General features: G+C 49.0%; 10 protein-coding genes across 10 annotated transcripts in view; 3 read left to right on the top strand and 7 right to left on the bottom strand.

The window, feature by feature from the left end:
• The window catches only part of Pmar_PMAR012500 (serine/threonine-protein phosphatase 2B catalytic subunit, putative), a gene marked incomplete at its 3' end in the record, with an annotated part of 9,732 nt that extends 1,104 nt beyond the window's left edge, over positions 1-8,628 (top strand). The window contains exons 8-19 of the mRNA XM_002787677.1: positions 6,717-6,822; positions 6,878-6,962; positions 7,012-7,073; positions 7,134-7,189; positions 7,486-7,565; positions 7,624-7,688; positions 7,733-7,844; positions 7,888-7,992; positions 8,041-8,182; positions 8,227-8,291; positions 8,338-8,423; positions 8,469-8,628. Coding sequence (XP_002787723.1) covers positions 6,717-6,822; positions 6,878-6,962; positions 7,012-7,073; positions 7,134-7,189; positions 7,486-7,565; positions 7,624-7,688; positions 7,733-7,844; positions 7,888-7,992; positions 8,041-8,182; positions 8,227-8,291; positions 8,338-8,423; positions 8,469-8,628 — 1,124 coding nt within the window. The remainder of the gene's footprint in view (positions 1-6,716; positions 6,823-6,877; positions 6,963-7,011; positions 7,074-7,133; positions 7,190-7,485; positions 7,566-7,623; positions 7,689-7,732; positions 7,845-7,887; positions 7,993-8,040; positions 8,183-8,226; positions 8,292-8,337; positions 8,424-8,468) is intronic.
• On the bottom strand, positions 2,366-3,371 carry Pmar_PMAR012499 (hypothetical protein; the record flags this gene model as incomplete). The annotated part of the gene is made up of 7 exons (XM_002787676.1): positions 2,366-2,413; positions 2,458-2,563; positions 2,607-2,713; positions 2,763-2,871; positions 2,913-2,971; positions 3,073-3,175; positions 3,265-3,371. The coding sequence occupies 7 exons, from the start codon at positions 3,369-3,371 to the stop codon at positions 2,366-2,368; spliced, it is 639 nt and encodes a 212-aa protein (XP_002787722.1).
• On the bottom strand, positions 3,404-4,754 carry Pmar_PMAR012498 (Ubiquitin thioesterase protein OTUB1, putative). Its single transcript, XM_002787675.1, has 8 exons — positions 4,698-4,754; positions 4,531-4,638; positions 4,376-4,488; positions 4,029-4,144; positions 3,860-3,982; positions 3,668-3,817; positions 3,560-3,618; positions 3,404-3,507 (listed from the first exon to the last, which is right to left on the bottom strand). Exons 1-8 carry the CDS (start codon positions 4,726-4,728, stop codon positions 3,419-3,421), a joined length of 789 nt encoding a protein of 262 aa, XP_002787721.1. The 5' UTR covers positions 4,729-4,754; the 3' UTR covers positions 3,404-3,418.
• Positions 8,629-9,148: 520 nt separating the features above from the next.
• Pmar_PMAR012497 (Polcalcin Nic t, putative) lies at positions 9,149-9,565 on the top strand (the record flags this gene model as incomplete). Its single annotated transcript, XM_002787674.1, has 4 exons — positions 9,149-9,272; positions 9,318-9,388; positions 9,444-9,477; positions 9,522-9,565. 4 exons carry the CDS (start codon positions 9,149-9,151, stop codon positions 9,563-9,565), a joined length of 273 nt encoding a protein of 90 aa, XP_002787720.1.
• Positions 9,566-10,540: 975 nt separating this feature from the next.
• Pmar_PMAR012496 (hypothetical protein) lies at positions 10,541-10,774 on the bottom strand (the record flags this gene model as incomplete). The annotated part of the gene is made up of 2 exons (XM_002787673.1): positions 10,541-10,632; positions 10,684-10,774. The coding sequence occupies 2 exons, from the start codon at positions 10,772-10,774 to the stop codon at positions 10,541-10,543; spliced, it is 183 nt and encodes a 60-aa protein (XP_002787719.1).
• A 135-nt stretch (positions 10,775-10,909) lies between these two features.
• Positions 10,910-13,322, bottom strand: Pmar_PMAR012495 (hypothetical protein; the record flags this gene model as incomplete). The annotated part of the gene is made up of 9 exons (XM_002787672.1): positions 10,910-11,062; positions 11,116-11,198; positions 11,245-11,352; positions 11,397-11,471; positions 11,883-11,951; positions 12,001-12,088; positions 12,253-12,293; positions 12,661-12,734; positions 13,027-13,322. 9 exons carry the CDS (start codon positions 13,320-13,322, stop codon positions 10,910-10,912), a joined length of 987 nt encoding a protein of 328 aa, XP_002787718.1.
• Positions 13,323-13,457: 135 nt separating this feature from the next.
• Pmar_PMAR012494 (Surfeit locus protein, putative) lies at positions 13,458-17,330 on the bottom strand (the record flags this gene model as incomplete). The annotated part of the gene is made up of 14 exons (XM_002787671.1): positions 13,458-13,506; positions 13,694-13,931; positions 14,035-14,154; positions 14,332-14,436; positions 14,493-14,549; positions 14,636-14,712; positions 14,759-14,834; positions 15,173-15,303; positions 15,355-15,458; positions 15,709-15,854; positions 15,968-16,187; positions 16,559-16,613; positions 16,662-16,728; positions 16,991-17,330. 14 exons carry the CDS (start codon positions 17,328-17,330, stop codon positions 13,458-13,460), a joined length of 1,785 nt encoding a protein of 594 aa, XP_002787717.1.
• A 68-nt stretch (positions 17,331-17,398) lies between these two features.
• Positions 17,399-18,516, bottom strand: Pmar_PMAR012493 (hypothetical protein). The gene is made up of 5 exons (XM_002787670.1): positions 18,336-18,516; positions 18,191-18,295; positions 18,049-18,148; positions 17,850-17,999; positions 17,399-17,609 (listed from the first exon to the last, which is right to left on the bottom strand). The coding sequence occupies exons 1-5, from the start codon at positions 18,506-18,508 to the stop codon at positions 17,520-17,522; spliced, it is 618 nt and encodes a 205-aa protein (XP_002787716.1). The 5' UTR covers positions 18,509-18,516; the 3' UTR covers positions 17,399-17,519.
• Positions 18,517-18,574: 58 nt separating this feature from the next.
• Pmar_PMAR012492 (conserved hypothetical protein) lies at positions 18,575-20,130 on the bottom strand (the record flags this gene model as incomplete). The annotated part of the gene is made up of 4 exons (XM_002787669.1): positions 18,575-19,665; positions 19,713-19,806; positions 19,850-19,985; positions 20,042-20,130. 4 exons carry the CDS (start codon positions 20,128-20,130, stop codon positions 18,698-18,700), a joined length of 1,287 nt encoding a protein of 428 aa, XP_002787715.1. The 3' UTR covers positions 18,575-18,697.
• Positions 20,131-20,299: 169 nt separating this feature from the next.
• Positions 20,300-20,530, top strand: part of Pmar_PMAR012491 (Peptide transporter, putative) — a gene marked incomplete at both ends in the record, with an annotated part of 1,805 nt that continues 1,574 nt past the window's right edge. The window contains 2 exons of the mRNA XM_002787668.1: positions 20,300-20,330; positions 20,462-20,530. Coding sequence (XP_002787714.1) covers positions 20,300-20,330; positions 20,462-20,530 — 100 coding nt within the window. The remainder of the gene's footprint in view (positions 20,331-20,461) is intronic.

Here is a 20,530-nt window from a genome sequence, read left to right as displayed (position 1 = left end):
AAGGCCAACATTTGAGTCATCTCTTCATCCTGCGGATAGGTATCCACAGTCTTTGCCATATGAACCTCTGTCACTGGTGACCTCAGCAGCGTGGGCAATGTCTTCTCCACACTCTGAGTCTGCTGCTTATTAAGAGAACGACTCCGACTGAGGACCATCATACGAGCATGTTCATAAGCCACATTTTGTAACCGATAAGCCAGAATCCAGTCATTATACGGAGCCATTAGACTATTACATAGAAGGTCATATAACTGGTCATCAGTCACAACATCACCTTGTAACCTCAGTCGACTAGCAAATTGATCCACTGTATACAAATGATCAGAGACCAACTCCCCTGACTTCTGTTTCAAGCTGTTGAACTCAGCCCTGAGCTTGATGATGTCACCCGGATCGTAGTACTGATGTCGGAGTTGGAGCTTTAAGCTGTTGTATAGATCTTCAAATCGGCCTTGATTCAAATCGCAAGGTGGTAAGGCATCCCGAACTTTAGCACTTAATGAATATAGGAGCATATAGTAAGCCGTTGGAGTCGTGATACCGATAGCAAGTTGGCCCATAAGCCGTTCAGTAGACATAAAATGCTCCATGATAGACGGCCCCTTCTCCGAAGGGTTCCAATGTGGGTGCTTAGCCGCTTCAAGTTCGGCCCTTGCCTCCTTCCGACATTCCCGCAGTATAGAGCTTCTTGGTCGGTGGTGCTGTTCTGTATGCTCATCAGAGTCGATCTCCTCTTCCTCTTTCTTCTTAGAGTTGGGGGATTTCTTCTTAACCATCACCAGTTACAGTTCTCGGATGATTGTTGATCTATTCCAACCAGGGGTATTGAGATAACACAAGTATAGCCAAGATAGGATAGGTGCAAGATAGGATAGGTCTCGTATCAAGTACACCGAAATAAGGAAATAACGTTGTGCCACAGCCAACGAACAAAATAGCTATTCTACTACTAAGAACAGCAAGACTTCAAGATCTCAAGAGATCAATAGGCATAGACAACACGGCGTCATCTTCGCGCGCGCCACAAATTTTCTACCCTTGGCCACATTTTTTCTTCGGCGGCTTTCCGAGCCACAAACTGCGTTTTCCTTGTGTTTGCTGGTGGCCGCAAACACGAGCACCCTGAGAAATATGTCCCGATGCTGATGAGTCGCTTAATAATTGGAGTAGGCAACCACTTAGTTCACCTTATATGTGCTCAGGGCACCTATTGAGCGATTGATTAAGGGGCACCGTGCCCTGCTCCTCAAGCTCTAGGCCCTCATTGAGGGCTTGACAAGCCCCTCGTCCTCAAGCCCTTGCTCCGTTAGACCCTGGTCCTTAAGCCCCTGTTCCGTAAGGTGCACCACTGGACGTAGGAGCCGCCGCCGGCGCAGCAGCAGCGGTCCGCTGCCAGCGGATGTGGAGAACGTCAAGGAGAATCACGAAGATGATGGCATCATCATGATGCTGAGGAGGTAAGTTTCATCACGGCCGAACAGAGTCTCCCAGGGAGACTCCAAGAGCTGATAGAGTGTTGTTCCAGAAAGTGTTATCCCTCCCTTACAGTGCAGGAACGCGACGATATTCTACCAACGTAGTCCTCTCATCAGTTTGAATTTCTATCGTTTCAAACTTTGAAACGAGTTTGATTCGAGTTGTTATATTGGGGACATCGTAGATTCTACGATGTCTGAATTGTTAGCCTGAACTCTCTTAATAAGAGACTCTTATGGTCAACGACTCTGGTATGGTGCCTGGCCCTACTCCTATAATCAAGATTGAAGACAGCTCAAGCTCTGATAGTTCTACTCCGCCGAAACCTGGCCGTCGTATTCCGGCCGAGGATGGCTGTACTTCGCTAGAAGGCCAGGCGCACATGGGGCGGACTGCGACAAGCAACACCACATAGACCGGCGACCAATGGTCGCCAATGGCCTATGTGGGGTTCGGTAGCGAATGTGATTGGGCATTTGTAGTTGAGTCTCAATTGTTGAAACCCAGCTATTGAAGTGGTTTCTCGGGGTTCTGATTCCTTAGCTCCAACGGTTCTTTCAAGAGTTTAATGTTCAAACACTAATGTTGCGTTGAACCAAGTGTAAACTTTACACTGTAAAGGAAGTGTTTGAAAGCACCCCTGTCACGAGTATTCAATCGCTGAATATTCAGTCCACTGAATGTCGGCGCAATAACAGTAGTTTCAAGAGCGTTCAGTACCATTCACTCGTTGTTCCCAGTGTTGCAGTGCAACACTATGAACTACAACAGTTGCACGACAGCAACCGCGTCCGTTTCATTCATTCTGTACAGGTTAGTCACTTAGCGAACTCAAGACGCACGATTCAACAGCAAGGTTAATAAAATGGACTATATCATTCCTTGTTCATGGTGATATTGTCCTTCGTAGAAGGCGTTCTTGCATCTCAATTTCCTACAAGTACCACCACTCAGTCACTCTCTCTTCATCATACTCACCTTCTGTCGCCGCTCCTCGAGTATCTGGTCAACCTTAGCGTTAGTTCTTTCCACAGTGCATGCAGCAGCTAATCTCCGCTCATTCTCCAGAAGCAACCTTTTCTCCCTGATCAACGACCATCACTCCTATTGAACCACCAATCACTAACCTTCTCAGCATGCATACGAGATCGCTATCGGCTACGGCCTTCTTGAACATCATATTACGTTTATCACGATGTCTGATGTATTCCTCTCGCGCTTCTCGCTTATCAGCCTGAGTGCATTCCCTCTGACCTGTCTTCTATCGAAAAGAGTTCTCTCACCAACTCCCTCTCCTCAGCGAGGTGCTGTGCATGCTCAAGCTGCATCACCAAGTTCGTCGCGAACGGAGATGCCCTCAGTTTGTCACCCCACCGAGTGTTCCTCTCATGACTGCCGAATTTACGTATGATTTCGAATGCGCGTGAACTTACGTGGCCTGGGCACTCTCCATTAGGTCGAGGGTCCTGTGCCGCAGCATTTCCTCTTTAACCTACACCGACAATTCGAAAGCGATTCCCGTAGGCACCGGCAATGTCGATACCGCTTCCCGTTGTATTTGACGGTAACTCATTATCTTGATGGTCTCATCACGTGCCCTGGCACACACCTCTTGGCGGCGTTGTAATCGGTCGCTCGGATGATCATCATAGTAGCTTGTGGAACCTTCGTTGAGCGGCCAGGCGGGCATTGCAGTCTGAATACAATCAACACGATGGTTCATTGAAGCACACGTATTTCGCGACAACAGAATGCCCCTTGTCGAGGGTGAATTGGAGAGCCTACCTCACACGGTGGTTCTTTCTCGTCTCGATAGTACCTTCGCTCGCAGCTGGACTGTGAGTATTCCATGCGAAGATTGATGAAAGGAACTTGTGACACTCGGTTACCATCAGCAAGGAGGAACCCAAGACCTTACTCGAGTGGAAACGACAGTTGCTTACACAAGTAGATCGTAATGACCAGGGCGGTATAGCAGTCGTACTGTTGGCAAATTGAGGGGGTTGGTGGGAGGGAAGGTGTGCTTGGCTGAGAAAAAAGGAGAAGGTCAACAATTCCAAGGATGGTCACACTGATGCACCTGGAGTTGTCTCTGGCGATTGATCGATGTAAACTATTTCCACGGGGAACTGGAGGAACCTAATAAAGGGGCGTTGTTGAAGCCAACAGGTAGTCGTCGGCCTCATACCGCGATAGTGCTACGATGGGTAGCTGGTCGGCCTCCCTATACATAGGGTCTACCTCTGTCGCACAGTATTGGTCAATAGTAGGGTACTCAGGACTGAGGAAGGGTGCATACTCCTCACGGTGGAGCTTCAGCACGGAACTCGATAGGCATCTGGAAGGACCCATCACAACTCTTCACTGTGGCGACTCATACCTCAAGAAGGTGACTATATAAGCGTCGTTGTCACTGCTGATTTCGCCAGCTGCCGTAGTTCCAGTGTCATCAAGTTTGTCAATCTCCTCCAAGAAAGCTTCCATGAAGTCCTCCACGGTGAATCTGAGGAATTCTGTCAGCACCAACAACAAAACTTTCAGCAAAGCACTTCGGGTAGCCGGCCGCCTCGCAACATTGTAGACCTTCTTTCGAGACTAATGTCCGGAACCTAGCCGACAGTGTTGTGTTGTCAGGCAGTGTTTGTTGTCCGTGGTCCTTGATGATCTGAGGGAGGAAATTACGCTCGTCCGTTTTGAGACGAGGGACACTAAACTCCAAAATAACCATGTTCGAATTGATATTCAGAGTGCAGGAAAGTAGGCAGTACGCGAAGATATGCACATGGTCAACAACATGCGTCGGTGAAAATATCAAAATTCTAAGAAAAATTTTGCGAGATCCACACACATAGACATAGATCAAACACAAGTATGTGAGAAAACTAGCCATATGTACCTGCAGGATCCCACAAGCATATGCTCTATAGAAGCAATTCCCATCTGGCCGTATTCGCCTTATTTTGCTCTCCTTCGGCAGAGACTCCAGTTTCACAATGAAAGAGGTAGGAGCTGTGATACATCTGAGCACCTCGACAGGCTATACAGACCTACCACCACTACTCCTGATCTTTTCGGTGAAATCCACTACGCTGATTGGTGATGATATTAGAGGTAGGGACGCACATTCCTCCTCCCTTATAGCAGCCAGTTGGGCCAGAACTGAATCAACGGACTCGAGTGTTGGCGCTTGCTGCTCCTGTAGGCCCTGTGGGTATTACTCTCATCATCAGTCGGTTGTGGGGTCGCCATAATAATACCACACCTTTCACAAACCTATTGCGTGATTGAGTCTACCAAAATAGCGAGTAAGGAAATCAAATTCGTGGATAGAGACATCAATTTAGCACCAGTGGTCGAATGAGAAACTCAATTTCACTGGTAAAGACATTAACTCCGAGTTGCGCTCTCGGCTAAGCGCCGCTAGAATTGTGCAATAAAACGTAAACGAATCCTTCGCGTTGCGCAAAAGTATCCTCCGCGAAAATCATCGTGGAAAAATGCTGCTTAGATTGTTATCTGCAGCGATGATGGAACTTTATCCCGAAACTGCTGTCCTTAGCTGCGAAATTGACTTCTAAGGGATTTAGAAATACTTCTAACCATCGCCAACTTCCCTCGAGAGCACCGAGGTGCATTCACCCCTCACAGGTAGTTGTACTAGCCAAGTAAAAGTAGGCAGCATCGTGTACACTCAACGTGAGCTGAAACGATTGAACACTAACGGTTTTTGCGCTTTTAAGTTTCTCGCCCGCCCAGAGCCAGCGAACTTAGGGACAACGAAAACAACAGTTGCATGGGAACCTGTCAAGACCTTACATAACTGTCGTTGCGGGCGTATAACCCTAACCTCGAAGCGACAGTCGAGATGCATTCCCTCTTGGGGAGGAGAGGGAGTTGACTGCAGGGGGGAGACCCCTTATCGATTCTGTATAGGCTAATGCCCTGACCACACCTGCTGTACATGACCATATCGTATCCATTATTGCCACTGGGTGTTGTTTAAGTATCTCATAGAGTCGCTCCTCGTGCGTCTTGTCCGATGGGAACGGATGAGAAGTATTCGACCTGGCCATAAGGACTTCACCAGTAGTTACCAGAACGCCTGTTGAGTTAGGGAGGCCCTCATAGTGTCGGTCACTCTTATGAAGGTATATGCTGATATACACAATATTCCGAATAACTTGTCACACCTCAGCAATGAGCAAAACAGCTCTTCACTGGGACCGCTGTCAGAAGAGATTATTTTCTCAAGTGTAGTAGTAGTAATAGGCTTTCAATATTTAATTTCCCTCATCATAAGGAGCATGGAACCCTTGGCAGACCCGCTGCATGATCGTCGAGTTCATACCGTAACTCCGCCACCTCGTGCGGTAGGGTCGTCAAAAGACAACAGTCATGCTGTTGCTGCTCAGCCGCTTACACCGGAACTGCTCTTCCCCAACGGTGAGGAGGCCCCACCCGACTGGCGATGCCTCAGGAAGCATCTGGTGAGTAGAAGAAACCCCTGGACGATGCATTATCTAGGACAGGTCGCTGAAGGAAGACTTTACATTGAATCCATCACACGAATAGTGAAGGAGCTCATAAGGCTGTGTGCGGCAGAAGCCAACGTTGTGCATGTCAAGGACCCCGTCACTGTTGTAGGGGACATACATGGACAGTACTAGAAGGGGAAAGAGTTCGAACATTGACGGTGTTGGTAGATACTATGACCTTATTAAATTACTACAAGTCGGTGGCGACCCGGAAACCACTCAGTACAACACAAGAGAGTTTATGCAACTTTCACGTGTTCATTAGATATCTGTTCCTCGGGGACTATGTAGACAGAGGAAGCTACAGTGTAGAGGTCCTCCTGCTATTGTAATGGTATTCTCTCTCGGTTTTATGCTACTCGCCCATTGTCAAAAGATATGCGTTGAAGATCAACTACCCCAAGACGATAACGTTACTACGCGGGAATCACGAGTGCCGACAAATGACTGCTTTTTTCAACTTTCGAGATGAATGCGAGTAAGATTCTGCTCAGGGCCGCTCTATCGGGGAAGGCTTCATTTTGGACCTTATTTTCCTAATTTGTGGGATCCTGTTGGATGCCGTATTGTTGTCGTTGTTTAGGTATAAGTATAATATAACAGTGTATGAGCTTTTCATGGAGTCCTTCGATAGCCTCCCGTTGGCGGCTGTTGTTAATGGTAATCATCTCCCCCTAGTACTGTTGACCTTTCCCCGTTCAGATAAGTTCCTTTGCATTCATGGTGGCTTGTCCCCTGAACTTAACACTCTCGCTGACTTTGATAAAATCAACCGTTTTCAAGAGCCTCCTAGACAAGGCCTCTTCTGGTAAGTCCTACAGCATTCTAGTGCGGGGGGTTGCTCACGTTGTCGTGGCGTTTAGTGATATCCTCTGGAGCGACCCTGAGGAAGAGAAGGAAGGCGTTGCCGTATTCAAGCCGAGGGGGAGATCATTTGTTACTAATGATGTGGGCATCGGTTGTTGTAGTAGTAGTTGGGATACCCATCCTGTCGTAGGTGCGTGGGTGTAGTTTTTTCTATACGTATGAAGCGGCAACAAATTTTTTGCGGAAGAATTCGTAGGGCGGTTAGATGTCTGGATTTTCTCGCGGACGATCCGGGTTCTATTCTTTGTACAGGTTATTATCGGTTATCCGGGCCCATGAAGCCCAGCTGGAGGGCTACAAAATGCACAGTAGTGAAGGAACGTGGGGTGATGGACGTGAACTCTCTGATACGCGCCGTCTTCTCCGGTTAGACTACCCCCTTCCCTCGGTCTAGTCTTACGTACTTTTTTGTACCTCGCGTGTAGACTGGCGGAGGAACGCCTCGGGAATGATTAGATTATCAACCCGTAGTTGCGTCTCGTCGTAGTGCATTGAGATGGGTTCCCTCACTTGAGCTGTTTATCACATAATTATCCCACCGGCGTCTAGGGGCTCACCATATGTATGGTTCGTAGTGTTGCTAACGATGTATCGGTGTTTTTAGGAACGAATGAGGTGACAGGCTTCCCCTCGGTCATCACCATCTTCTCAGCTCCCAACTACTGTGATGTATACAACAATAAGGTGGTCTCTATTATTGTCAGATGGTGCCTCCTGATGCGATTCAGTTGTTGTTGGTCAGGGTGCGGTATTGAAATTCGAGAACAACACGTTGAATATACTCCAATTTAACTACTCCAAGCATCCGTAAGACGCCCTGTATGATGCCGTTGTTATCCATCATTCTACAGGTATCATTTACCCAACTTCATGGACGTGTTCGCTTGGTCTATGCCTTTCGTCGCTGAGAAAATCACCGAGATGCTCTTCTATGTACTCAACCCTCAGAATGAGTCTGGTGATGTGAGTATGGTCGAACCTATTCCGAATTAATTACACCTTCCAGTACATTCGAGCGCCCGACGTTGCTGGTGAGGATTTACCACACTTACCGGAAGCAGATATACGACAGTTGAAGTTGGCACGGCTTTCGAGTTTGACTGAGGAACAGGTGGGCTCGACACGGGCATGGGGATGGGGTCATCGTGGCAGTCATTAGAATAAGTCGGTATCGTTAGCGGCTCGACTACATCAACACATGATGGCCGAGGGGGCTAAGGTGATCGAACAAAGTAGTAGTAACGGTAGATGTACTCGGCAGGTCCTTGTTGTAGTTAATGCTGTTGATGTTGTTGATATCAGTCTTGAAGGCTAAGGTGGAGGGTGGTTCTGTCAGGTAGAGCAGCGGAATCGAGCGGTAAGGCGATCTCGAAGGAAAAGGCTGATCGAATGCGGAAGAAGATTCAGACGGTGAGAGTAGCCCTATTGGTGCACTTGGAAAATGAGCGCTTCGTAGGTGAGTCGTATGATGTTAATGTTCAAGACCTTGCGAGAGGAGAACGAGACCATCATCAGCCTCAAGGGCGTCTGTCCTGGGCACAGGTAGTAAAAGTGTAGAAGGAGTGGTATGGCAGTTGGTCGTCGTAGGTTGGCACCTGGCCTCCTCTTGTCGGGTCGGGATGCGCTACAGGGTGAACTGGAGAAATTCACGAAGGCTCGTGCGATGGATCTCGAGAACGAGAGGATGCCCTCCGAGGAGGAAGTCGATAGCCAACCTCATTTCCATCGAGGAGTATCATCGTCGTGATGAGGGACCCCTTGGGACTTGCTCTGTGTCTGCTGGTCTATGGAGGCGCTCTGGACTAGTGTAAGGTTACTACTAGGCGGAGAAGGAGGAGCGAATTGGAAGCGGCGGAATCGTCCCGACTGTTCTTGTAATTGAATTTTATGGAAGCTATTATTGACACCGTCTCGACTTGGCTTGGGTTGTCAATGGAATGTTGATCCTTGGGGCGAGGAGGAGACACCAACCTCGACGCCCTGGGTCAGAGATCATCGCAGTTGTGGTGTTGATGGAGAGGACATGGGCATGGCTCGGGTCTATTGGGCGTATTGGTGGGTCGGGACCTCATCCGAGATGCCTTCCACAAGGTCTAAGTGAGTGCTGACCTGGTGGACTGTGGGTTACAAAGACAGACGTTTTGGTAGAGAGCTTTTTCATTGGCATGAACTGTTCCTACCTATGTCACTTCAGCCGTGCTGAGACCCTCAGAGTCCCGGGTTCAACACCAAGGGACGGCTTTCTCATATTTATTGTTGTTTCCATTATGTGGAAGCCTACCCTTCTCCTCCTCTTAACGGTGTTCATCCCTTCCGTGTCACCAACCTCCGACGAGGATGACGTCACCGAATACGAGAAGGACTTCCATGAGTTCGACCAGGACGCCGACGGTAGTCGTGACAGTGTCCCTCCTGCACGGTTATCATCTTGAGCAGGGGTGATTGATGCCCAAGAGATCAGGAGCCTCTACACTGGAGATCTCCGACCACAGGAGCTCGATGCTTTCGTAGGTTGATGTTGTTGTGAGATGGGGAAGTGAGTTGTTGTGGTCACTTGTGCAGATTCGTGAGGTTGATGTCAACCAAGATGGTTTGAGTGAGAAGGCCTATGGGTTGTTGGTAAGTGATAACTTCATTCAGTTACCTACCCCGAGTACATCGACTATGCTATGGTGAACTTCTAGTTGGCTTCATCACAGTTTCGTGGTGATGTGGACATGCTCGTTGAAATGATTTTCAAAGTGTTGAGTTGAACAGTTTGAGAGGATGGACTTGTTCCGAGGGGCCTTTATGAAGAGGCATGTACGAAATGAACCGAACTCTCTGAAAAATAATGTGCAACAGTGTTAGTCCGATGGGTTGAATTCATCCATTCGGGTCGATAAAGCAAGTCCATAAATAACAGTCAACCGAGGATAGAGGAATACTCAGTAGCAATTGTCCCAAACCAACTAGCAGGCTCCAAACTCGTGTCGATGGCCTGAGGAGACGACGACTGATCCATCCACGTCACCAAGAAGAGTTTTTGTGATGGTGTCCCACCCATCGCTTCAGAAGACGAACGCTCGACCGTTAGAGATCCCTCAACCCCCTAAAGCGCGCTATCTAACTAGAGGGAGCTCAGGTGCTCTGTCGCCGGTACTCGGTGGCAACAGCTTTGTTTCTCCCACTTTTGCGTTGAGTACTCCCTTATACACTCCCAGATGCTAACGACCGCAACAGCGTTGGCAACTGTTGGTAAGGCGACCCATCACCTCGCCTGCCAATGTCTCTCCCTACTACTACTAAACTCAAGTGAGCAGAAGACTCGAAAAACTTCAGCACCGCCACTGGCATGCAACGAAAGTTGAACTACAGACTATCGAATGGCTACGTGAGTATTATGGAACTAGGACGGGAGGAAATAACTGGCCGCGGTAGCTGGAGTGTTGGGGAGCACTTCGCCCGGCTTCATCAGGAGCTGAGGTTGGGTGAGTTGTTGCTGCTGGTAATGCTGTGGCTGTTGAGTAATGATATAGTCGCTAGTGCTAGTGCCAAGCTCGCTAGAAAATGGTGATTGTAGATGGTATTGTTGGCGACATATTGGGCAGAAAAGGGAAGTGCCGGACCTGAGGATCGAACCTGCGCCTCCCGGTCCATGGAAGCTGCCACCAAGCTCCTCACATCGACACGAAGTTTCTCCCACAGGCCCCGCAATGGACTTCCTTCGCACCTCCTTCCTGTACCGCCTTCGCTGCCTGTGCTTGCATCTCTGACACGCACAGCGAAGAATTTATCAAAGATACCTCCGGATCGCACCCACCCTTCTCGAAGACGTAGCGATGCTCCTCCTCCGTCAAGATGTCATTACTCGGGTCCACACTGGCCATCGATCGCTCACAGAAGTTACCCATATCAAAGTAGTGATAAGATAATTCAAAAAGAGTACCCTTCTCCCAACACGACAAAGCAGTGAATCAAAGAGCTTAAGCTTCAGTCGGCGGCGTCACAGAGCCCCCGGCTACTCCCACTGCCAGAGCACCTGTACACTACTTCTTCTCCTCGCGATTCAGAAAGCATTTCCCACCAGCTCGGCAACCCTCTCGTAGGGCCGACTCCTCATCGTCCTCATTCCTCATCCAGGAAGACAGAAAAGCCGCAGTAAAGGCATCGCCAGCTCCACAAGCATCAACGCAATCAGTCTAAGGAGGGCAAAAATTGGTGACCATGTGAGTAACTATCACCACGCAATTACCTCTACAGCAGGACAGTACGTGACGCCTCGAGCGGAAGAAAGGAGTGCTCCTTTATCAGCTAGTGTCACCACCACCTTCAAGCCTGGCAATCTCCCACGTGTCACCACAACTCCACCAGAAAGCCCTACCCTGGTTTCCACAAGCCAACCCATGGTACAGTATATGAGCTGCGTACTCCTCAGCTGCAGGGTCGACCGACTGCTGCCGGGCCAATGCCAACAAAGTTGGCTCGGAATCTGTCAGGTAAGGATGTCTGTGATAACAGTGATGGAAGATATACCTCCCTTGAGTGTGCTCAGGGTGGCAGCTATATGCCGGGCTTCATCCTTGTTGCATATGATTACGTCAATGCCGCCTAGTATGTCACCTACTCCTCCGTCCCACCCGCCCGTAGCATCAAATTGAGGGGAGAGGGAGACCGAACAACCATCACTGAAAAGAATGAGTGCTTCAAGGACGCTAGTGCTAGTGATAGGCACCACTCAGAATTTCAGAGTCTTCAAAACTAGTATAAGAATGGACCTATTCTGTATCATGCTCGGAGTAACCTAAGATTCCTCAGCTAGATGAGACTAGTTCTGTCACCGAAACACCCCAGAGTGCCTTCAAGGAATTGAGTCGATCGAAGCCTCACTTCTTTGCCCTCCTGACCAGGTCAGTTACATCCGGCCAAAGGCCTTTACAGTTATAATAGCCAGCCAAGTGAAGATGACGAGGGGTGCCTGGTGGAGCTCATTTGACCACTAGGGAGCGGACCCTTCCTCACCTGTAGGGACGCCCTTGAATAAGGAGTCGATATCTATATTGGCACACGTCATAGTACCCAGAGTACCACCTAAAAGAAGAACAACCTTTCTCGAAGAGCAACAAGCACTAGTCGTTACGTTTTGATACGAAAGCTCGGTCCTTCCTGCCCGAGAGGCATACACATACGCCGCTATCATAACGGTCGATGCCCTTCAAGGGCGCCACCTAGCAGAGGAGGAACTCCCACGACCAAACAGTACCACAGAGTGCTCCGAATAAAATGTGTTATTGCCGGTAACTTACAGAATTCCATGAAATTTCCAGTGAGATCTAGCTCATTAAAAAGATCTTCGAATTCGAAGCTACCCAAGATGTTAGCATACTACTACCTTTACTCCACTCTGCTTCAGGCGCTTCATAAGGACCTTTCCTACACAACAGGCGCATTCCTGACTTAGTCAATTTCTATATGTATTATTATTACCAGCGAAATCATACTGACCAAAGGTGCGTACGATGCTCACGCGTGTGGAGGGGTCGCAGTATTTTAGCCAGATCGCTGTATTCAAGGCGGAGCCACCAGCAACCATGTCCACTCCCTCGGCTAATCTCTGGCGATTGAGAGTGTCAGGAAGCAGTAGTGTTCTCGTTGGGCTCACATCCTCCCCCCACCGTGGCAAATCATCCCCTTCTAGTCTGCATAATATATCGCAAAAACTGTCCCCTACTACTGCTATTGCCGACGATGGCTGATTCGAATGAAAATGCTGATCGCACTACGTTGATGATGCACTCACGTCCTGTGGTCGTTTCCGCCGCTTCCTTGATAAGGCACACAGTGTAGCCACGCCAAGAGAGACCAATGCTACTCCTAACAGTCGCGGATGGTCCATCTCCGTGTAAACTTGATGGGCACTGATAGCAGTCGATATGAGGTCTTGCCAGCGCTTAGGGATTACACCAGTTACCACTTCACAACACAACGATCAAACACGAGAGAAACTTACTACTAGAGATTTACGGATCACAAATTTGATACAACAACAACAACGCCATCAGCAACTTCAAAATCGATGGTTAATATCGCCCCGCCCTAGTCTTTACTGAGGGATTTATATGCTGCACCAGCAGCAGCACCAGCCGCTCGCCCGGCCGATTCCAACACGGCGTAGGTCTTCTCCTTCCTCTCCGGCGTGAAGTACTCATCCACAAAGTCCCTCGTTGAGTGATACGCCACACAAGTAGCAGTGCTGGCCACATTCCAACTTCGGCCCAGCTGAGTCTTGTCGCCTCTGTCGAGCAGTAGGCCTTCTTCTGACTTGGTGAGGAAGTAGTCGTAAGCAACGCACGACTTCTGCCAGGCACATTCTACTGCCTGCTTACACGTCTCGAAGCTCTCCGAGTTAACTATGTTGTTGATAAAATCCGTATCACAGATCGAACGGTCTGCCGCGGACATATTTATATTTTTCTATAACTGCTCTGCAAAAGAAGTAGCGAACTTGCTATGAACACAACAGGAAGGAGAGTTAACGAGAAAACACCATATAGTAAGAAAAGTCAGTTACTGTTCAGTGATACAAATCAGATGTTATTACTGTTCACCACTCCAAACAGTGGTGACACTATTGCCTAATGTCACCCTATCAACGAAAGTGATAATCTTCACAAAATCGTCGTTTCAATGGCTCCTCAACGAGGACTTGTAAGCAACAGCAGATGTACGTTTACTACCGCTACTAGAGACCTTCTTCTTATTGTCGCCTACCTTCCTTCCCACCCCAGTAGGAACAGGTGCAGCAGTGTTATACGCCTCAGCTGGACCACTACGTGTTACTGCGTCTACCAGCTTTCCTCTCGTTTACTACATCATGTACTACCTCAACTGTATCAGCACTCGAGCTGCCATCACCCAGTCTCACAGACCTAGTGCCCTTCCTAATCTTCTCATCATCAACTCCAAAGGCAGCGTCCTCAACAGTCAGCTCTGCACCTTCCTCGGGTCTCTTGAGGCACTTCTCTTCTACCATATACTTACCCTCTTCAACACAACGTGTAGTGTTGCTAACTACCATAGCAGTAGCAGTGCTTACCACTTACCAGCTTCTACCCAGTTGGGACTTCCCAGGCCTTTGCAAATTCAAGCCATTTTCCGAGCTAATATCTCTCACAGATTTTCTGCCACACGTGAGCAGCCACTCGACTTGCCTCTCCATAAGCCTCCGAGTCAACCACCTTATGATACATCTCCGGCCCACACACCGCTCCCTCGGCACGTGCATGTTCTTGTGCTGACAATTCCAATGGATAACTGCTCATCAACAAAATGCTGCGATTATAGTTGGATCAGCAAAATCCTCCAAGTAGCGTTGAGGAAATGCAAGATTGCAAGATTCACCTAGAAAACCCAGCACTACCAAACACACTAGCAACAAAGAAACGTCAGTCGCCGCGCCATATATTTCCACATTTTACGCAGCGATAAAAGGTCGTCATTGGCTCATCAGCACTTCGGATCTGCATCTGCTTGAAGTAAGCACGGTTAGAGTCACAGCCGTCCGCCGGGCAAACAGCTGAGGAGGAATGATGACGAGGAGGAGGAGGAGGAGGCGGGGGGAGTTCCGCTGACCTTCAGTTTGTTGAACATCCTTCCATGCATCAGGACCCCCAAGGACATCCTCAACCACTGGGCCACCTAGCAACATTTAATCGGGTGAAAAATGACGACTGCTGGGATTGAACCCGGGTCCTTCCAAAGACAGCCGCCGTTACCTTCCTTGTGTAGTATCTCCTTCTGCGTGAGCTTCTCTGAGATAGGAAACAGGTAGGGGCATGTCCGACACCAGTATCTAATACACTCATATACTCCTCTCCAATGCAGACCAGCCTTCTCACTTCATCGTATCATGGCCAGCTTGTAAGACTAGTAGGTTGCCACACGTCGGACAGAACAAGACGCCCGACATGACCACTAACAACAACTCGATAATGACCGCCACTCCCTCCTAACTCAGATCTGCTTCGTGTATAGCGAAATATAGCCATTAGTGTGTACAAGCGTTGGTAGACGTAGTTCAGTGACGTAGTTGGACGTAGTGACTGCTGATCGACGCGAAGGAGGGAGTCCGAAAGGAAGAGGAAGAGTTGGAGAAACGTGAGACCTGCTCTACCCTCAACTTCTATTGTACGTATCTAGGCGCTTCCCTCGGCAGTCATTTGACCTGAGCACAAATGGTACAATAGATAAACCTCGAAACCTCGAATCCACCTCTCTCCCTTCCGCACCGGTTCTATCCCCACCCCTACCACCTTCACTTGGTTTTTTCTCTGCCCCCATCAAAGACTTCCTAGCATTCTTTCCGCGGTACTTCTGTATATTCTCCTTCCGCTTCGCCTGAGCCGCTGCCTGCTTCTCCTTCACTTCCCTACTTCTAGCCGCCCTACATACCATCACAGTTAACCCCTCCACGGCCCCTCCTCCCTAATCCTACCACTCTTCACGAGATTTGTTCCTCTTCTTATCAATAGCCTTCTGAGCTTTCCTCAACTTATGCACATCATCATGGACCTTCTCCCCAGCGGCCCTCTTCATCGCCTACACCAACACACATACCTTGTTGCCGCCACCAGCTATCTACATGTCACAACAACTGCTAGAACAGTGCTGGAACATATCATCGCTTTACTCAGCTGAGCTCGGGATTTTCCTCCTCAACTACAGGGGTTTCTAAACGAATTATGGTAGGAGTATACGAAATTAACAAGATTTTAATACTGTCACCAATTCATGTAGTAGACAATGTGCATATTTTCCCACACTAGAAGGTAGGCAAGGCCAACCCTACCCTTTCAATAGCCTTGTCTTGACTCAGTTTAACTCTCTCCTCAGCAGAGGAGGCCTGGGCAATCTGTTGCCGCTCCTTCTCAGCTTCTTGTATCTCCCTATCTAGACGCTGCCGCTTGGAGACCTTCTTCTCCTTGTGCTCCTCGACTAAAGAATAACAACCATTGTGTCACAGGGTAAATTCGAACCAGAGACCTTCTGAATAGAGGTCAACACCGCTATCTCACTCCACCATACAACTACCTCCCTCACGGCCTTACCATCAGCTGCTCTCTTCTTGAAGTTAAATGAGCTAAAGTCAAGATCCTCCTTCACATTAGCCTTCTCCTCCCCCTCCTCCCTCTCCTTCCTCTTAGCCGCTATTGCTGCCTTCATCTCAGCCTTCTTCTTCCCACCATTTTTGGCTTTCTTCTTCCGCTCCGCCGCAGCCGCCTTCTGCTTAGCCCTTCGGAGCCTCTTAGCATCACCAGCGTCCTCATCCTAACAGGACCAACCATAAGAAAACACCTCGCATTCATAAGCCCAAGCCTTTCCAATGAAGGGAAATACTCCTCCCCAACAGAATGTCTGCCGCGAACACCCTGATTCTACTCCTAGGTGGAAGTCGTCGGACCAGTAATGTCAGTGCGAAACCAAGTCCGAAATTATATTGAGTATTTGCAGATAGATTCCACTATGGAGAGCAGTGATGAAACATATGTTCGCCTTCCCCCAGCTCAGCTTGGGAGTCTCCTCACATACTATACAAGTTCGCATAAGAATTCGGGTTGTATAGTAACCAATAAGAATTTCCGTACTCAAATGCCCACCAGTGTGGGAAACATAAGGAAAGCGCCCCGACCCGTCACTACCTCCTCTGTTTCCTTCGCAGCCTTCTTCCACTCCTTCTGCGACTCCCGAGCCTCCCTAACCACTACACGCTACACAGGACACACCTCTAGCAGCCCCCCCCACCTCAGGGCTTCGATCTTAGCATGAAGTTTTTCTCGAAGTTCCGCGCCAGAAACAGGACGAGTGACTTCTGATCAGAAATAGCGTCATAAGGGTTGACCCTCCAGCGTTAATATTGATACCATACTGTATGAATTCTACACACAATGAACATTGCATAGTGTAGTGGTGTAATACTATTTCACACAGGGCCTTAATAATATATGCACATAACGATAGATCAAGACATATTACTAAATATTCATCGTAAAACCAGACAAAGGACCGAAGCGAAGCTTCTGATCAAACTACCAGGCTAGTCCACGACGATAACGCGATTCCCCTCCTATTACTAGCCTTCTTCTTTTTGGTATTTTTCTTCACACCAGAAGCCCTCTCTTGCTCAACTTTCCGTTTACTAAGTACTTCCTCCAACACCCTAGTCGTGCCCTTCACATTTCGAGGCTCCAACTGCCTTCCATGTCCACCCGCCTCCTGTATTGTCAAGGGCGAGTCTCCAAAGGTGACCGTCTGGAGATACTGATGGGCCGGTATCAAATCGATCGTCTGATCGATTGCTTCCCGTATCTCCCTGTACTTCCTCCGAAGAGCCTGCTTGCTCAACACCTTGGACGAGCCCATTGCTGCTGCTGCCCCTGAGGGCCTCTCCTGTACAGTAGCAGGGACCGACATGGTGACACTACCTAAAACTACTTCAGCACCCTTTCCACCACCCATCTAACCCAACAGTAAACACCAAAAAGTCTCAACTGCTGAGTTATATTAGTTTATAGTCAAATCAAGCAAGTCAAAGATGCTCCTCTAGAAAGAGCCGCACTAGAGCAGTAACCAATCGCCACCGGAGTGCCAGGTGAATATTCATCATGAACCGCTGAGGTCCGAAAATCCGTCCAAATCCTCCGACGAGTATATAATAAAGCTTTCGGTTGTTGGAATACTAGTGCATTGTATCTAAACGTAGTAAGCCTATATTCAGTGTTGAGCTATATGCTCGTTTTCCTCAGCTGAGCTCAGAGATTTGCAAACTACGTTATGGAAATTTACACACGAATCCGGGTAGAAATGTACAGAAACCAACAAGAATTTTCATATAATCACCAACACAGGTGGCTGACCATATGCAGATTTTTCTATACCGCATTTAGCTGCCAAAAAGAAGCCTCCCCCCACACAAGGACTCCCCACTACTACACTTGAGGCACGTGATGTGGCCGTCCTTTCCTCTTCCCCTCGACGAGGCCCTTGGACAGAGTTGGACAAAGGTAGGGCATTTGGAGGGTTCATGGAGGGCAGGGGGACAGTGTCACAGACCAGCATTCGTCTCAGTTCATCGATCTGTGCCTGAGAGCTGACGAGGCTAGCCTTAGTAAAGCTCCCATTAGAGGATCACCTCCAAGGCGGCCACCGTCTCCTGCAGTTCCTCAACGTATCCCCCCTCTGTCTGCACTACAGCGTCTATGACTGATACTGAACTAGACGATGTGAGAGACCTATAACACAGTCAGTGGTGACGGCCAGGGGTGACTCCATACTTCGAGCAACAATCATCATCTTCAATACACCTGTGCCGACCATATCGGGACTTGGCCCCAGAGGGACAGGTCAACACATCGACACTCGTAAGCGCACCAAAGGGACTGCATAGGAATAACCACAAGTTCAACTCAGCCTTATTACTCCCCTTCCCAAAAGCAGGCATCAGCCTCCTCAGCCACTTCAGCGTCTGTCAACTCCTCAGCGTCACTCATCCCCGTTGAGGGTGTTTCCAAATCGCCATAAACATCCCTATGTAGTTGATTGGCGAACCCTCGTACATCAGCAGCAACTTCTCGCAGGAAGCAAGGCCACATCTAACACTGCCAACAACTCAGCATCAGCCTCTCCCCACGAAAACCCAACAAGAACAACTTACTTGCCGCTGAGATACGGTGTAATAATACTGCACTTAAAACAACATGACGATGATACCTTCGATAGTCGATGAACAGAATATAGGTCACAAAAGCAAGCACAGTGCCAGGCTGATTACAGCTAATTTTCTACTCGTTTTTTACGTATTTCGGAGGGCAAAGAAAACTAAAGACGTTCTCGCCAGCAACTTGTCGCACCGTCCTCGTAAGCCTCTGGTCAGCCCCGCAATGATTCGTGACCAACTCCGCGATGTCGCTTACAATCTGTACATTTAAATTGAAGTAGTTATGGCGTATCGAATGAACATTTTGCTGCATATGTCGGCAGTCCATCACGTCAATACGACTACGACCATATGGTAATCCTCCAGCCGGGCGCGCGCTAACTGGCCAGATCTTCCTCCCTATCACTTTGTTTCTCGAGAAGAGCTCCGAACAGAGCAAAGCAAAGTCCCTATCATCGCAATACATCGTCATTCGATCGGCAACTTCCAATACCCGAGGCACATGCACCTCCTCAAAGCCTCTCACAGGGAAGTCAGCGTTAATGAGGACTACATTAGAGAGTCTCAAAACGTCCACACCCTCAGGATCGGCGAACCGTCGGTCCTCGTACTCCTGTAGCATTGCAAAGAACAGGTGGGCCGCCATACTGTGCACCAGGAGGTGGACCTGATCGTATCCCCTTCTCCTCAGGTCCAATAAGAAGTCCAGAAGGTCCGTCTTGAAATATCCAATACACCGCTTCGCCTTAGTATACGAAAATGTCTGCCCAGTAGCTTGAGAGAATACAAAGGGATGAATGTGAGAAGGGAACCTCCCCAGCGCCAACATTTGGCCCAGACGCAGTAGAGCATACTCCGTCGGACAGTTGTAGCCGTGCAAGAAGACCAGTGCCTCACTAGAGGGTTTAGTGATGGGCAGGGGCTCCAGGACATACATAGACCGACCCACTACCCTCACTCTAGCACTGCATTCGTAGCCCTCCTTTATCTCCAGGCCCCGATTAGGCCAGAGATGTGCCGTTATGCGCCTATCCTCATCCTCTAGCCGACTCGTAAGAGGATTCCCTCCACCACGAGGAGGCGACGAGAGACCTGATCACACTGCCCTTGGCTCAGTATTGCTCAAACAAAATAACTACTGTAAGTATCAACATCCCCACTAATAAGACTCCTCCGTAGAGTTCTCAAAGATTCACCGATCTCTCGGGTCTCCAGCCCGATACGGTCAGTAACCTGACGAACCCGTTGGGGTAGTTTCTTCCGCCCCTCAGCCTACCTGGGGTAAATGCGCATAGAAATCGCCACCAGCACAGCATTCCACTCCGACAACTCCATACCGCATGCCATCGTCTGAGCGTTGAGGGTAAAAGTGCGTGTCTCGGATATCCATCTCGGCCCTGCTAGTAGCATACCTATTCACATCCTCATGTTTCCTCCCACCCCACCCGAAGGACCCAACGAGTACTACATGATGTACGTCTGGACCGACAATGAGCCCGAACCAAATTCTCTGGCCCGGAAGGGCCCAACAGGATCCCCATGGGAGAAACGCCCCATCAGGCACTCGCCATGAAAAGAGTCATCTCGCCACTCTCCAGTGCCATGGGGCCGGCCCTAATGCGAGCCCTATGACGACCCAAACGTATAACCCCGGCAGACCTCTTCATCTGTCGACCCGGTGTATCTACATCGTCGCCATGTGCGAGGAGTGAAGACCCCATAGGGCATGTATCGGAACCACCCATCTCCTTCGTATTGTAATCGGAACCTGACAACTCGGCAATCACCACTTATCCCTCGTCCCTACCATTAGTACCAGTGCTTGGCAAGCCATACTTCTGATATGTTGTGAACGAGGAGTGGGTAGAGCCAATGTAGTAGGGCATAGGCCAGGAAGAGGGCCAACTCGATGCTCATTATGAGTATCAATACGAGACGCTCGCTCTAAGGGGGAGGG

The sequence above is a fragment of the Perkinsus marinus genome (assembly GCF_000006405.1).
Source record: "Perkinsus marinus ATCC 50983 genomic scaffold scf_1104296929318, whole genome shotgun sequence".
Taxonomy (NCBI): domain Eukaryota; phylum Perkinsozoa; order Perkinsida; family Perkinsidae; genus Perkinsus; species Perkinsus marinus.
The sequence above is the reverse complement of the archived record's forward strand: the minus strand, read 5'-3'. Positions and strand labels throughout refer to the sequence as shown.

What these genes read in the sequence shown, in the direction of transcription:
- Pmar_PMAR012498 (XM_002787675.1), bottom strand. Translation starts at nt 4,728, where the DNA reads ATGGCGACCCCACAACCGACTGATGATGAGA. An exon ending in GAGGCGGCCGGCTACCCGAA is followed by an intron (nt 3,983 to 4,028) that starts GTGCTTTGCTGA and finishes AGAATTCCTCAG; the next exon opens with ATTCACCGTGGAGGACTTCA. An exon ending in ATCGCCAGAGACAACTCCAG is followed by an intron (nt 3,508 to 3,559) that starts GTGCATCAGTGT and finishes CTTTTTTCTCAG; the next exon opens with CCAAGCACACCTTCCCTCCC.
- Pmar_PMAR012493 (XM_002787670.1), bottom strand. Translation starts at nt 18,508, where the DNA reads ATGTGGCCTTGCTTCCTGCGAGAAGTTGCTGCTGATGTACGAGGGTTC. An exon ending in GCCTGCTTTTGGGAAGGGGA is followed by an intron (nt 18,296 to 18,335) that starts GTAATAAGGCTG and finishes ATTCCTATGCAG; the next exon opens with TCCCTTTGGTGCGCTTACGA. An exon ending in CCACATCACGTGCCTCAAGT is followed by an intron (nt 17,610 to 17,849) that starts GTAGTAGTGGGG and finishes TACTACGTTTAG; the next exon opens with ATACAATGCACTAGTATTCC.